General features: G+C 38.1%; 1 protein-coding gene across 1 annotated transcript; it reads left to right on the top strand.

The window, feature by feature from the left end:
* Positions 1-7,595: 7,595 nt before the first annotated feature.
* On the top strand, positions 7,596-11,017 carry LOC112707478 (ADP,ATP carrier protein 1, mitochondrial). Its single transcript, XM_025759221.2, has 4 exons — positions 7,596-7,883; positions 9,106-9,616; positions 9,707-10,078; positions 10,498-11,017. Exons 2-4 carry the CDS (start codon positions 9,116-9,118, stop codon positions 10,792-10,794), a joined length of 1,170 nt encoding a protein of 389 aa, XP_025615006.1. The 5' UTR covers positions 7,596-7,883; positions 9,106-9,115; the 3' UTR covers positions 10,795-11,017.
* Positions 11,018-17,934: the final 6,917 nt, after the last annotated feature.

Raw genomic sequence — 17,934 nt, 5'->3', positions numbered from 1 at the left:
CATTTTTGTTCTTAAGTTGAAAATGGTGCTAGAAGCCTAATTATGCACAATTTCAGTGAAATATATATATATTTATTGTATATTTTATTTTTATTGTTGTTAATTATCACATTATTAACTTCAAAGGTTAAATTTTCTAATTTTAGTTTTTGTCCTACATAATTATTTTTTTAATTATGAATTTTAAATTTATAAATTTTAATAATATTATTTCAAAAAATTAAATATTTTGTTCTATCTAAATTTTAAATAAAATATTATAGCATGTTATAAAAAATTAATAACTATATATTAATTTATATTTATTTTAATTAATTAAATAAATGAGATTATAATGGGAACCAAATTTGGTCCCCTCTGTTGGAAAAAAGAAGGATATCTTTAGTACTTATACATTCTAAAATTTAATTAAATGTTAAAAATTTTTATGGTAAAATACTATTTTAGTTCTTAATATTTAGGTGTGTTAAGTCTTAATTTCGTTTTTAATATTTAAAATATTTTATTTTTTAAATATTTTATTTTATCCTATTTTTATTTTCGGATCAAAATTTCTCTAAGAATATCCTTTTTTCTATTATGATTTTTTTTAGATAACAATAAAATTATAATTGTAAAAGTTATAGTGGTAATTGTAGTGATTTGAGAGTTGAAATAATAGAATGATAAGAGAAAAATAAAATAACAATAGAAGAAAAATGGTATCTTTACCATTTTTTAATTAAGAATTAATATAGGTCCATTTGTACTCTGATTACAAATAATTATTATGTGCTACTTGATACATAAAAATTGGAGTAGAGATTAACATGAGAAAAAATAAACTGAGCTTGGTCATGAATCTCAATTTAAAACCAAATAGGAGAAATTTGTTGAACAAAAAACGCGTGATGTAACATTGTATTGGAAAAATAGTTTGTATATCGATCGGAATGTAATAAAATAATATATTTATTTATATAAAATGTATGATAATTTGCACAAACAAATTATTTTGAGTAAGATATTACTTAATTGGAGGATTATATTTTGTCCTGTTTGATTTTTATATAATTCGTTAGAGGGTTCACATATTAACCATTTTAACATAATCTGCTAAATGGTTTCATAGATTATTTGAAAACAATAATCTGATATAATCCACTAGAGTGAAAAGCGAACTAAGAAGACTTCAGTGAATCACTTAATTTTAGCTTCTATGCATAATTTATAGAAGGCAGCAATGAATTATAAAGAGAGAGGGAGAGTTGGTTTGAGAGAACATAAATATAGCTTGAATGTAAGTGTGTTGAACGAATTAATTTTTGAGCAATGCTAGGGTACAGTAACTTTTGTGATTGTTAGCCATCAACTAGCCATCAATGATGATTTGATGGTGTGAGATTTGTGTGAAATTTCATCCAATGACTCACCTTTCTCTGCTGGTTACATGCCGGCCATAATTCAATAGAATTGCTGACCCCTAGACTTTTCCTTAATTTTTTGATACAAATATTTATACACAAAATTATAATATATATATATATATATATTAAAAATTTAATTCGTTCAATACACTCATATTTAAACTATATTTATGCTTTCTCAAATTAATTATTTTTTTTCATAATTTATTACTGTCTTTCTTAAATTATGCATAGAAATTAAAAACAAATAATTCGTTTTTCTCTCAAATGGATTACGTTGAATTATTATTACTCACTAATCCATAAAATCCCAATTGATTAGATTCAAATGGCTATTCTGCAAAACTCTCTAATAGATTATATAAAAATCAAACAAGATCAAAATGTAATCTTTTGACATTAGAACAATTGGATAATATCTTACTCAAGATCATTTGTTTACGTAAATGGTTCTAAAATATATTTTTTTATAAAAAAATTATTTGTTGTGTTTTATTATTTTAAATAAATTAATCACTAAAAAATTGAATAATTTAACTAATTTGTCAATATTTTTTATTTGAGTCCTGCTTGCTATAAACTGAATTTTATCATGAATATGATTGCTACGGTGAAAAACTGAAAATTTTCTTTTCGAAATATATCATTGGTGGTATAGTGGTATATATTCATAAAAATAAACTTTTTGAAATAAGATATTAAAGTGCAATAAAGTAAGGGTGGGGTTATCAATTTCTATATTTTTAGAGTAAATTATCGTTTTTACTCACAAAAATTTTAAACGTTAACAAATCTATTCACATAAAAAAATATTATAATTGTACCTATGAAAAATAAATTTTATATGACAATATTATTCTTATTCAAACACTAAAAAAAAAAATTAAAATTTTTAAATTACTCTTCTTTTATCACTACTACCATCACCTGCTTTTTTTCTCTTCCTCTATCTATATCTTCAACAACAATCTATTATCCACTTTCTCACCAACCACCAGTCACCACCCTCATCTTCGTCACTGTTGGCAATCCCAACCACCCCTCACTACATTCCAGACTTATCTTGAGGGTTAGGGTTTAAAATTGATTCTTATTTACCTAAAAGTATCACATACTATCAAGAAGATAGTTCTTCCAAGTTGCACAGCAACACATTCTCAACCACACCCACTACTGTCTACATCAGCTCCTTCGCTGTCAAAGATTTCGGCGAAAATATCGTTAGCATCGCAGGGATTAAATCGAAAGGATGATGGCGACATGCCAGGGTTCTGGTGGTGGTGGTGTTGGTGTGCATTCCCGTTCTGATAAGGGTGCGAAGAAGAGAAAGAAGAATAGTAGAACGAATGATAATGACGACGACGGTGAAAGCGGGAGAACTGACCAGACTTGCAAGCCTCTTCACGGTAAAGATCATAGATCTGAAGTTTCTGAGGGTCGCTAAGAACATCGTATATTTCGGAGGTACGTTTGAATTCGTCCTCAGCGTTCGACCTGTTAAAGGAGTTCTTGTCGGGGTGCCAAATCATTACAAGTCTCTTATATGCTTTCTTCAGGTCCTCGTCGCTCGCATTTTGGTTCACTTTCAAAATGTTGTATTGTGGTGACGGTGGTAGTTTAGATCTGATGGTGACGAATGAGGGTAACAAAAAAGATATTTTTTGGTGGGTTTAAATTCAACTGTTTGGAGTGGGGAGCACGATGAAGATTGTGATAGACAGAATTGACCGCTGCGACGAAGATGAGGGTGATAGCTGGTGGTTGTTCGGAGAGAGAGAGAGAAAGGATGATAGTAGTAATAGAGGGAAAGATAATTTAGAATTTTTAAATAATTTTTTAGTGTTTAAATAATTTTATCATGCAAAATTCATCTTTTATGAGTACAATTATAATTTTTTTATGGATAAATTTGTGAGCATTTAAAACTTTCACAAATAAAAATAGTAATTTATTGATATTTTTATTTTATTTATCAAAGCAAATTTCTAATTTCTTTGAACTCTATTTCTTTGAATTTTTTATTTAAATAAATAAAAAATTCATTAATTACCGAAATAAATAATTTTTAAAAAATTTACCGTTTTGCGTTTTCCAGTCATATCTCGTTTACACTGTAAACGAGTGTCAGCCGTGTCGTGTCTATCTCGTTTACAGACCTTATCTCATTTACAGTGTAAACGAGATAGACACGTATCTCGTTTATACTGTAAACGAGATAAGGCTGAGGGTCACCTATAAGTATAAGTCGTTTACACATATTTGTTGGACCCCACTTTGACCTAGTCAAACTCTTTCTCCCCTTTTTTAACCTTTTCCTTCGATATCTGAGCCTGAGACGGTGATGGCATGCCAGGCAGGCAACGACGGTGATATCAACAGACTAAATGAGACTTCACATTACGCTGGGCGGTCGACTTTGAGGTTAGTTGCGTTATGGTCAATTAATCTAAGTATGTGGACATTGCTAGGATAGTCTCGTAGTGACAAACACTGAGTAAGATGCTTTAGGGTTATGACTGTATGATGAATTTAGAACAATATTTGCTTGTCTAAGATTGGTATTACTTAATTAGGATTTGCTTACCGACATAAGTAAATTAGAGATAAATGTAGAGTAGACACATGGTAGTATGTTACTAAGTAGGAGTAGTACTTTGTTCCTTAGTAGAGTAGAAAAATGTATTATTATGTATGTATAGATTAAAAATTTATTTTTCATTCCACAGAGGCCTCGCCTTCTATTGCCTCGGCGAGTCAGCCATACCCTTCCTCCACCCGACGCCATCATCCCGTATCTGGTTGAGGCTGGATTCGGTGACACGGTGCCGCTCAAGAACTTTGCATTTGACAATTTCCTGATTTCGGCACTCGTGGAGCGATGATGTCCGGAGATGCACACGTTTCATCTTCCGTGGGGTGAGGTCACTATCCCCTTGCAGGACATGGCATACCACCTCGGCTTGCGTGCACACAGGAACCCATTGGGGGGTGCCTTCGTGACTTCGGTCGGTGGTACGACACTGAGACGTGGGCGATGGTGGAGCAGCTACTTGGTACCAGGCCACCGGTGGCGGCACAGAGGCGGAGCAGAGCAATTGCCTTCTACTTGGCCATCCACACCTTTCTGTAAGACAGTTTGAAGTGATAGCTGGCTTGGACCGCACCTTGCAAAACCAGAATGCTGACAGAGGGGTTGGATTGAATCAATGGCAAGATGACCCAGCATATCAGACTGTAGGGGTGAGCACGGCCCGATCCGGCCTGAGACCCAGTCCGGACCCAATGAAATTTGGGTCATGAAGACCCGGACCCGAAGAGACCCGTGGTTGACTCGGGAGAAAAAAATGAAACCTTAGAACTTAGTGAAACTGAGACTGGGCCATGGCTCGGGTCACCCGGACCCGGCCCGGCGGCCCGGTAACTCACTTATGCGCTCATACAATTTGAATCAAGGGGTAAAGGGGTTAGGGCATTAATGCATTCAGATCTGAGAAATTCAACCTCACTCCCTCAGCCATTCAACCTCACTTGCCCAGTCCTCCGTCCCCACTCCCCACTCCCCAGTTCGGCAGTCTCCACTCCGCCACTTCCCACCGCCGACGCTGACCCAGTGACCCCTGACCTCATCTTCTATCCCCACGGCCCATTCTCAGTCTCCCAGCAAGCAGCCACGGACGACGCACTCCCAGCAGCAGCAAGCACGCATCACGCAGTCGCCCGCTACTCCGTCCTCGTCTTCCCAGCAAGCATGCACCAGGCAGTCTCACCCCACTACCCCAGTCTTGAGTCTCTAGCGAAGCCGTTCGTTCGAGGGACAATGGTGCTGTCCTGATTCTCGTGACGTGTCGCATCTGTGCTTGGCCCGGTCGTCTTCTTTCCTGCTTCTCTGCTAGTCCTTCTCTTTCTGCCGCTCTCTTCTCCGGTCTTCTTCTCAAGTAAACAGTTAATTTTGTTATTTAGTTAATATTCTGATTAGGGATTAGGGATTTTGATAATTTGATTATAAAAATTTGCGAATTTAGGAATGTGGTTGTTGATTTTGATTATTAGAATTCTGATTAAGGTTGTGGGGTAAAGTTGTAAACGACAAAGGATAGAACGTCAAGGGTGTTGTAATTTTGTGATGTGCTAGTGAGAAGCAATTTTTTATTCATTTTTGTCGTTGTAGACTTGCAGTCCTTATTGATTTTTTCCTTTTTTTTTTGTGAGGTCAACAGCATTTCCCTTGAGATCAATCCCTCATGCATTCATGAAACTTGTGGGTGTTGGTTCTTTATTATTGTGAACTTTGATTATTGTGAATTTAGAGATGTTAAATTATTTATGCATTTGGTGTTTACTAATTATTGTTTAGTTGATTATTGTTTACTGATTATTGATTAATGTTTTGGTCTTCATGCATTAGTTGATTATTTAGTTGATTATTGTTTTGTTCTTCATGCATTATTATAAGGTTTCTATCTTTATGATTGAGTAGAATATAAGAATGAAAATTGAAGCTCAAAATCCTGTTGCTTCTGCTAAAAATCCTGCTGCTTCTGCTATTGATGCCGCCACAATTCCTGCTGAACCACAAGTTAATGAAGAAGATAAGGATACAAAAATTTAAGACTAATGCATAATATTGTGTTGTTTGTATTGACTTAAATATTTAGTACTATTAGACAATATTAGTATTGATTGTGGTTATGTTTTAATTTTAGAAAAGGTAAGGTAATGTGAATGGCCCGATTTTCACCCAGTATAGTCGTGGTCCGAAAGGGTATAGGTTTCATCGGGTTTAGGGTCGAGTTCGGGTCTCATAAATAGGCCCGGTACATATTTCGGGCCGGGTCTGGGTCACGTCAAACCCGGTTTCACCCGGCCCATGCACACCCCTATCAGACTGCTGTCTAGTTGACGATGGTCTTGAGACATGGTGGGTGCTAGATAACTATGCACTCAACCAACCCTCTGAACCTCCCTGAACACAACAACACAGTATTTTTTTAGGCACTTTGTACACCTACTAAGTATATCATAATGAAGTATTGAAAGGCACGCATAAACTTAATATTACCAGTATCCGAGGTTCTGTCGAAGAGCCACACAGAGGCTCCATTGACACCCATTATCAGCTTGACGGCACTGCACATGGTACTTTAACCGGTCTGATTCTATCACTCGGTACTCCGAACTCATCCGAATACTGTAGTTCTTCACACCTTGAAGCACTGCCTCTCAGCTTCTAAACTTGTGTTCGACCCAAAACTCTACACTGCTGTCTAGGTTGTAATCCTCTTCACCCGTGTCAAGAAACGGAGTCCTCTCCTGCATGGCGTCCAAATCCAGACTGTGATAGTGAGACGGAACTGCCGAAAGCGTCGGTATCGAAAGAGGGGGAGGCAGGACATGGTGGGGGGCAGTCGGAACGGGTGTCTCCGGAACACACTCATTCTCATCCCCACCATCGGACGATTCGCTATCACCACTATTCGCCACGTAATCCTCATCCGACTCCTCCTCACCCTCCTCCGCCTCATCCACTGGAACGGCAACATGAATGGGCGGTGGTGCGAGAGGTCGGTCGTCATACACATACGTCAAGTGTATAGAAGGACCACCGCCGTTGTGCCCCCACCTCTGTAGACAGCTCCATTACTTGCTCCACCATGATCCTCCCATGCATATTGAACATCACTCGCACATGCTCGTCCCCTTGAAGTCGGAATAGTCGAAATTCAAAGACTCCATTACCCATGGGGCCAGTAACCTATACGCCACCCTTCCGATTTCTCTAGCCAATGTACCTCCGAGCTTGCTCAGTATCAAACTCTTCAAATTTGACAACGTATTCACACGTTGGGTGCGAAACAATATCGGATCCTCGCACTTAAATGTGACCCCGTTGTCGCCGTTAAACATGCGGCAATTGGGATACACAAGCACAACTATGTAAGAATTACTACTGGCCATGCCTTGTATTTGTGAGGAATATGATACGAAAAGTTTGTGAAGAATACCAAAGATTATACATTCTTTTATAACTAGTGAGACACAACTCATGTATAAACAACTTTTGTAAACGAGTGTAAACGAGATATAACTGAAAAACGCAAAACGATAAATTTTTTAAAATTATTTATTTCAGTAATTAATGCATTTTTTTATTTATTTAAATAAAAAATCCCTATTTCTCTTCTTAAATCCAAACATATTCGGACGGTGATATACGCTCATGGAGTATGGAAAATTTCTTGCTCTTGGAGCATACAACCAAACATCATCCCACTAGTATGGATCCCTTCTGACATGGCTCAATAATAGTGTTACACGTGTGCCCTAATGGGACCCACCCACATGTTCCCCTCCTACATTCGCATATAAAATGGTATTCTGTTGAGCGATTTTGCTTCGTTCAAAGCACGCACGCCTCCGCAAAAATCTCCTCTCTCATCCCATTCCTTTCGCAATCTCATTTCCCTCTGTTTGTGAAAGGTAAAGCTAAACTCCCAAACCTCCATTTCTATTCGGTTCACACACACTCTTTCAGATCCGAAAATCTTCGTGTTGTTCTTGTTTTTTCTTCTCTCACTCTCTTTTCCCTTAACATGTTAGCTCTTCAGATCTGTCAGTGTATGAGCGAGACCCACCGTTTTATCAAAATTTTCTTTTTACGGGGTTTAGATGTGTTTTGTGTACGTTTTGGTTACTGTTTCATTGTTAAATGATAGATCCGTGTCTTAGTTTTCTTCGATCTGATTCGTGCTGACCTTGATCTGTGATCTAGATCTGTTTCCGTACCGCGTTGGTGGAAAAGGTCCTTGCTTTTGTTTTTATATTTTATACAATTTTTTTTATGTTTCATATGAATTATGATTTGATTATTGGCTCTTTATTAATTTTGATTTTTATTTATTTTGATATTTCAAGATGGCTAGATCTAATTGGCTTTTGTTTTCGTCTGTGTTTTTATTGTGATCTCCGTCTCGCATAGTGTGGTTTTTCTATTGGGTAATTATTATTGGTGGAAACGTCGCTTTCAGTCGTAGATTGGCTTATGTCACTATGGTGCCATGTTTTTTTTTCAAACTTGAAAGTCCCTTATATATTATTGTAATTGCATCCTTCGTTATGTGATCTTTTGTAGCTCGTGTTTATATGAAATCCCTGGAGTCTTTTATGCTTTGTACTACTGTATCTTACATGTGATTTATAAATAGAGATTGAGAATTTCTTGGAACTTAGACTGTATTTTCATATATATATAAACATTCTACTTTTTTTATAATTTAGTACCCTTGTTTTCATAGAGTATTGGTACTGTTACTGTATTTGACAGTTGTGATTTATAATCTATGGTTTTGTATAATTTAAATCTATGGTTTTGGTATAATTTAAAAGATTTAACAGTTTGAGGCTAATAACACATCGGGATAATTTTTTTACAAATATATACAGTTACCCTATCGGGATAATTTTTATTTACAAATAGATGCAGTTACCCTTTAATGTTTTAGGGGTATCTTTGATTTTTGTGGTGGTAACAATGGTATAGATAACTCTGTTCTACCTGTATCGCTTGTATGATGTTCCTCATAGATAGCAATATGATGTAAATACTTTGTTCGGGTGGTTGTTCTGGATACGAGTGGTTTAGTAAATTCGGTTACTAATTGCATATATTTGACATGGATGCTATGATTAATTTATTTTCCAGGAAATCCACCATGGTTGATCAGGTTCAGCATCCAACAATCATGGAGAAGGTTGCTGGACAGCTCCATCTCCGCTCCAACCCATCATCCGATATCAGGAGCTATAATGGAGCCTTCCCCCAGCGTGCTTTGTACCAAAGGCGTGCATTCGGGAGTTACACAAATGCAGGGTTGCAGTACCCAATGATGCCGGCATGTAGTGCTACTACTGATTTGAGTGCCGTTACAGCAACAGCCTCCCCTGTTTTTGTCGCAGCTCCAGCAGAGAAAGGAAACTTCCTTATCGACTTTCTCATGGGTGGTGTTTCTGCTGCAGTCTCCAAAACTGCTGCTGCTCCAATTGAAAGGGTTAAGCTCTTGATCCAGAATCAGGATGAGATGATTAAGTCAGGTAGGCTCTCAGAGCCCTACAAGGGAATTGGTGACTGTTTTAAGAGAACTATGGCCGATGAGGGTGTGATTTCCCTATGGAGAGGTAACACTGCCAATGTCATCCGTTATTTCCCAACTCAGGTTAGTTATTTCATTCATTTGTTTTTCAGTTCCATCAACTGCTATTATTTCTTGTTTCATAACGTTAAATTTGCAATTTGAATTCCGCAGGCCTTGAACTTTGCATTCAAGGATTACTTCAAGAGGCTTTTCAACTTCAAGAAGGACAGAGATGGTTACTGGAAATGGTTTGCTGGAAACTTGGCCTCTGGAGGTGCTGCTGGTGCTTCATCCCTTTTGTTTGTTTACTCCCTCGACTATGCCCGTACCCGTCTTGCTAACGATGCAAAGGCCGCAAAGAAGGGTGGAGAAAGACAATTCAATGGCCTTGTTGATGTATACAGGAAGACTTTGGCTTCTGATGGTGTTGCTGGGCTTTATCGTGGTTTTAACATCTCCTGTGTTGGAATCATTGTCTACCGTGGTCTCTATTTTGGAATGTATGATTCCCTGAAGCCAGTTCTTCTCACCGGAAGCCTGCAGGTTAGTGTTCATGCTGCACTATCGTTCTTTTCTGTGATGTTTGGTTTAACCAGTTCCCTGTTGTTGTTAACTATGTTGGTTGAGTTTAGATTCTCGAGTGAAAATTTGTAAAGGGGTGAAGTGAGGGGGTAACAACCTTGAAGTCAATAGCTTATGAGTGGTTCATAGCGGTTACTCCATCACTTAATCACCTACATTTACCGACGTTAGAGGATTACAACTCTTCTTGCAGGCCGTGATTTGGAAGCTTTTTAATTTATATTGGATCTTACACTGCGGAGCCTGACAGTTATTCAAATTTTCACTATCTTTTGATAATATATGATTTTATTGTAGATTGTGATAGCATTGTTCATATAATTGATTCTCACCACCACAATCTTTAGCTGAAATATTGCTTTCTCTCTGTACTATTGCAGGATAGCTTCTTTGCTAGCTTTGCTCTTGGATGGCTCATCACCAATGGTGCTGGTCTTGCATCATACCCAATTGACACTGTCAGAAGAAGAATGATGATGACATCCGGCGAGGCCGTGAAGTACAAGAGCTCCATGGATGCATTTGCTCAAATCCTCAAGAATGAGGGTGCCAAGTCCTTGTTCAAGGGAGCTGGTGCTAACATCCTTCGTGCCGTTGCAGGTGCTGGTGTGCTTGCTGGTTACGACAAGCTTCAGGTTATTGTGTTCGGCAAGAAGTACGGTTCTGGTGGCGCTTAAATCCTTTTAGCGTCGGTTTTAAGTTATAGTGTTCTTTTTTTTAGATGGCGATGAAAATCATTTAGTTTCGAGAGTTTTAGACATTTTTGCTGCGGCAAATTTTGTTTAATAAATTTACTTAAGTGGGATTCTGTCCCAGAACCATTTATAATTTCTGGAAAATTTTTTATCAAAGGTATGATTTATTCAGTGGCGGGCAAAGTTATCTGCCACTTTGAACTCATTCATTGTTTCTTATTTTGAAATATATCTTGTTATTAAGTTCTGATCTGCGTATTCTTAGAATAAGATTTTGTTTTTGAATGTTGTTGAATTCGACAGATTTTATTTAGGGATGAGTTATTCCTTTGTTATATGCGTCAGTTTTACAGCATATGTAATAATATTTGTTATTCGACTATATATAATCTTCACGTTTTTGTCTTTTTGTGAAGAATAAATGGTCAAATTTGTTTTTGAAAGATTACTCATTCTTCTAATTGGTTCTTTTTAAGTTAATTGTATTAGTCACTCAGTTATTTTCATTGCTTATGGTGTCAAAGTGTGCTTATATGGCATTCTATGATAACATGATAAATCTATGAAATTAGATTTATTCAAATTTCAATTTGAAGAATTTCATTGTTTAAAAATTTTGTTCAATTTGGAGTTGATTTAATCTAATTGTATAAATTTAGTATGTTAACAGTTAGGAGTTTTAATGTTGTCAAAAATAAAAGAGATTAATGTGATTAACTTAAAATTTTTGAAAGATGAATTTATTAAAAGGATTTTTAAGGATTAATTTAAAGAATAAGTGATCTTTTAGGAATAATTTGACTATTTATTCTTTTTTTGGGTGGTCAAATTCATTGGCCAGTGTGGGAATGGATTTTCGCCACTGTCAATTAGAAGATCCAAACCATCCAAATCAACTTCACCAGCTTTTTCAGAAGAAAAATTCATAATCATTTAACTTCTCTTTTTTTTTTGTTGGTAAGAGTAAAATTCTTTTTTAGTTTCTTGTCCATTTTTATTGTAGACAATTCAAATCCTATCGATTGAAAAATGACAGTTCCTTCTCTTATCTTTTCTTTTTGTTAGACACACGAGTCATTTGGTGAATTTTTTCCGTAATTCCTGACAGAATTTGATGACATGTCACGGATGATTAGGAAAATTTTCCCCCAAAACAAAAACAAAACTGTAGCTCCATTCCTTCTGCAACAAGCAGCTCCATTCACCATGATATGTCTAACACTGTAGATTTAACCTAAACTCTTTGAATTAACATGAACTCTTTGAATTTTTATTTCATTTCAAAACATCGATGTGAAAGCAAGGGGTAAATCTAAAAAGACCAAGCGTTCAACCCCCAAATTCAATGATATCTACCTCAACCTCCTCTTTATCACTTGCACATTCCTGTATTGTTTACGTTATTTAAATTTTGGCCCTATTTCCACCTATACCGTTTTCTTGTTCGGAGGACTGACAGTAATTTCAACACCATTATCCTTAAGCATCTTTTCCTGAGCAAATTAAAGTCAACAAGCCATTTTTATCTCTCTCTTGCTTGATTCATAACTTAAAGAGAAAGGTAGCTATCTTATGTCCCTTTATTTATTTCAATTTATTTGACACCTACGAATTGAGAGCTGTTAACGTTTTAACTGTATAACTATAAGTCTATAACTTGTGATGTTAGTTTAAAGAAGCTTTTGTTTTTGTTTGTTCAATGGATTAGGAGGATAAGATAGCTGTAGTTGTTGGAGCTGTGACAGGTGATATTAGGGTGTATGCCGTGAGTGTTCGTTGGGATTTATAATGAGAAAAATCTTTTAATATTTTTCTCATTAGCGACGTCATTTTGATGATTAGACAGAGATTAAATATCCTATTCAAATAGTTATAGTCTATATAGTAAAAGCGACGTCACGTTATATAATTTAATGTAATATGTCATTAAATTTCGTCAAGACTTATCGAAAAATCTCACAAAAAAGCTCATGTGTCTAACAAAAAAAAAAAAAAGGATAAGGACGAGTTGTCATTTTCCAATTGATATGGTGTGGATGATCTAAAATGAAAATAGACAAGAATCGAAAAAAAATTTTACTCTTAAATTTGGGCTAAGTCCAGAAAAAAAATACCTACTCTATTTCATGGTATATGACTCAACATGGACAAGATACTTACATCTATATAGGAGCCTAATAAGAGCCTAAGTTGCACATATCCGATATTGAGGTTATACTTAAGGTGTAAATTGCATTTGGCCCACTAAGAGCTTTGGCAATGGAAGCCCAAGTAGGACGTTAAAATGGGCTAAACCCATCAGGCTAGCCCGTTTATCCGTTTAATTGGGCGGGTTTTGTCTCTAAAATTAAGTCTGTTTAAATTTCGAGTTAAACGGGTTGAGCCCGATTAACTCGAAAAAAATGACGGGTTAAATAGGCTAGCCCGCGGGCTAAATTGTTGGCCCGCTTAATTTTTTTTTTAAAAAAGTAGCGCTTTTAGCTAATATTTCTCCCGATCCGATCTGAAAATCGACCCATCAACAAAAATATTTTTTTAATGGTTTTTGTCCTAAACATAGTAATTTTTGTCAAAAATAAAATAAAATGATAAACGGACTAGCCCGTTTAACCCATTGGGCTGACCATAAACGGTCCGGGCTAGAAAATTTTAGCCTGCGAATAAAACGGGCTTAAACGGGCTAACCCGTTTATCCCACGGGCTTAATGGGTCGGGCTAGCCCTAAGCCCAAGTTTGGTACATTTAGGGCAGCCTAGACCTCCCGAGCGGGTGAGTATCAGATCGGATTGTGTAAGACCGACCCGATTCCGACCCGACTTAGTGATTCTTTTTCATTCCCAAGATTGGTCACTGTAATCTCGAACAATTTAGGAGCAGATTCTCTACAACGGAGAAAAAATTAGATAGTGTCAATTGTTTAATCTAACTTTTTATTGTTCTCTCTCTCTCATATTTATTTTTGATCCCACTTATAAAATTAATTATAAAAGATCATACTTTATTCTCTTAAGTATTACAAAAAATTGAGAGAATCTATTTCCGAACAGGTTCACTTTACATTGAAGAGATAGACCACTACTCTCGATGCGACGTTCAAAGGTGATGCCACCTTGCCCTCACTAAGGCAGTGTGCCCTTCATTGAAAGTTTTTGACAAAGAGGTCCCCTTTAAGGGAAAGAGAACAATGAAAAGTAAAAAAAAAACGCTAATCAATATATAAAGAAGCCCAGAAGTCTTTGGCACTAATATTTGTTAGAAACAAGAGACTAAGAGAATAATATGAAAAGTGTATTATTGAGTTGTGTTCAAAGGTACAATATACAAGGGGTATTTATAGGTGCTAAATGAATCAGAGTAATAAAGGTATAGAATCCTATAATTAATATACAGATATACTATATAAATATAGACGATACTAATTGGTCTAATTTGATGCTAATGATTCTCTAACATCCCCCCTCAAACTCAAATGGGAGCTAAGGAGACCAACTTGAGTTTGGATAACAAAGTCCGGAAACGAGTCGGGTGATGAGCTTTCGTGAAGATATCAGCAGTCTGATCTAGTGTTCCAACAGCAATGAGACGAATAGCATCAATAAGAATACGTTGGCGAACAAAGTGACAATCAATCTCAATGTGTTTGGTGCGTGCATGAAAAACATCATTATGGGCGATCTGAATAGCACTGCGGTTATCACAAAGAACATCAGTAGGGGACGATTGAGGAGCACCCAGATCCGCGAGAAGCCAACGAACCGAGATAACTTCAGCAGTGGTGTCAGCGAGGGCACGGTACTCAGCTTCTGTGCTTGAGCGAGCAGTGAACGTTTGCTTCTTAGCACGCCAAGAAATGAGAGCGTCGCCAAGAAACAAACAGTAACCAGTAGTGGAACGACGATCAGTGGGATCACCAGCCCAATCAGCATCGGAGTAAGCCTGAAGAGACAAAGAGGAATGGGCCGAAAAATAAAGGCCATGAAATAGAGTGCCTTTGATGTAGCGAAGAATGCGAAGAACTGCCGCATAGTGAGTAGTACGAGGAGCTGACAAGAACTGGCTAAGTACATGAACTGGATAGGCGATGTCTGGTCGGGTGACAGTTAAGTAGACGAGACCGCCAACTAACTGTCGATAGAGATTCGGATTATCCAAAACAGTGCCATCCATAGGGGTAAATCGAACATTAGGCTCAAGAGGAGTAGACTCAGTGCGACTATCTGTAATTCTAGCGCGAGCAAGAAGATCTGAAGCATACTTAGCCTGAGAGAGATAGATGCCATCATCGGTGGAGATGACCTCAAGACCAAGAAAATAGCTGAGAGAACCAAGATCTTTCATCTCAAAGGTTTGGTGAAGTGAGGCCTTGAGATTAGAGATACCATCAACATCATCCCCAGTAATGATCATGTCATCAACATACAGAAGTAGAAGAACGACTCCACGTTCACTTTTACGAATAAAGAGAGCATGCTCATGAGGACTGCAAGTGAAACCAAGACTGCATATGGTAGTGCTGAACTTGTCAAACCATTCACGAGGAGCTTGCTTAAGCCCATAGAGTGCTTTGCGAAGGAGATAAACTTTGCCAGAGGGACAAGAATAACCCGGAGGGGGCTTCATATATACCTGTTGTTTCAAATCTCCATTAAGAAATGCATTCTTCACATCCATTTGACTGAGAGACCATTTTTTGACTGCAGCAATGGCAAGAAGAGCACGAACAGATGTGAGACGAGCAACAGGAGCAAAAGTCTCTTCATAGTCAATACCATACTCTTGCGTACAACCCTGAGCAACCAATCGCGCCTTATACCGGTCAATAGAACCATCAGAGCGAGTCTTGATCTTGTATACCCATCTGCTGCCTACAACTTCTTGAGCAGAAGGAGGATCAACCAAATCCCAAGTGTGTGCCTTTTCAAGTGCCTGTATTTCTTCCTGCATTGCTTGTTGCCAATTTGGATTTGTGGAGGCTTCTCTGAATGACTTAGGTTCATGTTGATGAAGGATAGTAGAAAAACAATGATAATCAAGAAGATGAGGAGGTGGATTCCTTACCCTTGAAGAACGAGCGAGAGGAGGAGGCACGACAGTAGGAGCAGGATCATCGTCCGGTCTGGAATCATTGGGAGATGGAGAAGGCGGAAGAACTGGAGGCTGTGGAGGCTCACGCGAGATAGAATCTGTAGAATCATCACTAGGAAAAAGATCAACATTTGGGTTAGTAAACAGAGGTGACTGAGTAGTAGGGATTGACTCAAAGGATGAGAACCGAGAAAACATGTGATGCTCCCAGAAGACAACATGACGAGATATACGGACACGTTTAGAGAGAGGATCCCAACAACGATAACCCTTGTGTTCAGTGCCATAACCAAGGAAACAACACATACGAGCCCGAGGTTCAAGTTTACTATGTTCGTGAGGCTGAAGGAGAACAAAACATACACATCCGAAAACTCGAAGAGAACTATAATCTGGGGAGGTATGATAAAGACGCTCAAAGGGAGTAACATTACCAAGAACAGAAGAGGGGAGTCTATTAATAACATGAACAGCAGTAAGAACAGCTTCACCCCAAGTACGCTCAGGACACGAAGAAGAAAGGAGCATTGCACGGACGGAGTCAAGAATGTGACGGTGTTTACGTTCAGCTCTACCGTTTTGTTGCGACGTACCATGACAAGAAAACTCAGACAAAGTGCCCTGTTCTGCAAGAAAGGTTAAGAGTTTGGAATCACAGTATTCCATAGCGTTATCACGTCTGAAAACCTTAATGACCTTTGAAAATTGACTTTTAATCATAGTAGCAAAGTTGATATAGATTTGGGGTAACTCATGGCGATTAGTCATCAAATAAACCCAAGTAAAACGGGAATAATCATCAATGAAAACAACAAAGTATCGAGCTCCGCCCATAGAGGCAGTGGGAGCGGGGCCCCAAACATCAGAGTGAATGAGATCAAAAGGAGAGCAAGCAAGAGATGAATTATTGTGAAAAGATAAAGCAGGTTGTTTGGCAGTTTGGCAAGAAATGCAATCAAAAGATTCATTTGGAACCTGACCCAACACCCCTTGAGACACAAGAGGACGCAGTTTACCTAAGGATGTATGGGCAAGACGTTGATGCCATAAGTGAAGGGTAGAGGGAGAAGAAGCAGCACAGAGATTTGGTACATGAGGAATATGAAGTTTCTCGAGTTCAAACAACCTTCCGACCTTACGTCCAGTCCCGATGACCTGTCCCGTCCGAGGATCCTGTACACGACAACCAGAAACAGAAAAAGTGACTTCAAAACCCAGATCAACAAGTTGACCAACAGAAATAAGATTAAAGTTTAATTTGGGAATATAATAAGTATCAGGAAGATTAAGAGTCGACTGGGATATAGAACCCTTGTGTGTTGGGTGCAAGAGGGAACCGTTTGCAGTATTGACAGAAGGTCCATTTGTAGTGGTAGACAGAGACGAGAAGAGATCACGCAATGGAGACATGTGATTAAAGCATCCTGAGTCAAAATACCATTTAGAAGTACCTGGAGGGGTGGAAAGAGCAGCAGGGGTATTACCATAAAGGGAGAGAAGACGTTGAAGAAGAGACGCAATATCAGATAGAGAGACAGGAGACGAGTTGAGAGAAGCAGTGGTGGTAGATTCAACAGTAGAAGCAGGCGCAGGACGTGGTGGGCGAGTAGGACAGGTAGTAATCAAATGTCCCGAGAGCTTGCAATAATGGCAAAACAGTTGCGTACAATGGTAGCTAATATGACCTTTCTGGTGGCATGTGCGACATTCAACAGAGGGACAGCTGGAGAACGGGTGTCCGAAACAATTACAGTTGCGACAGAAGGCCCCTTTTCTGTCTGTGGCAGCAAAAACATCTGACTTTTCCATAAAAGTAGTCATAGAGAACAAGGAGAGGAGAGAAAAACTGCAATTTCTGAGCAGAAAATGAGGAAACGGATGGCAAAATCGGAAAGAGCTCACCAAAAAACCTTAGGGAGGGTCCCACTTGTCCGCCACGTCAGCGCCACGTCAGCAACCACGTCAGTGCCACAAGGACACGTGGCAGCACCTGAGTGGAGGGAGAGAGACACGCGGGCAGCCAGGTGGAAGAGCGGG

This window comes from Arachis hypogaea, chromosome 8 (genome assembly GCF_003086295.3).
Source record: "Arachis hypogaea cultivar Tifrunner chromosome 8, arahy.Tifrunner.gnm2.J5K5, whole genome shotgun sequence".
Lineage (NCBI taxonomy): Eukaryota > Viridiplantae > Streptophyta > Magnoliopsida > Fabales > Fabaceae > Arachis > Arachis hypogaea.
The sequence above is the reverse complement of the archived record's forward strand: the minus strand, read 5'-3'. Positions and strand labels throughout refer to the sequence as shown.

Coding starts and splice junctions, on each gene's coding strand:
- LOC112707478 (XM_025759221.2), top strand. CDS start 9,116: ATGGTTGATCAGGTTCAGCATCCAACAATCATGGAGAAGGTTGCTGGA. Junction 9,617..9,706: donor TCCGTTATTTCCCAACTCAG/GTTAGTTATTTC, acceptor TGAATTCCGCAG/GCCTTGAACTTTGCATTCAA. Junction 10,079..10,497: donor TTCTCACCGGAAGCCTGCAG/GTTAGTGTTCAT, acceptor GTACTATTGCAG/GATAGCTTCTTTGCTAGCTT.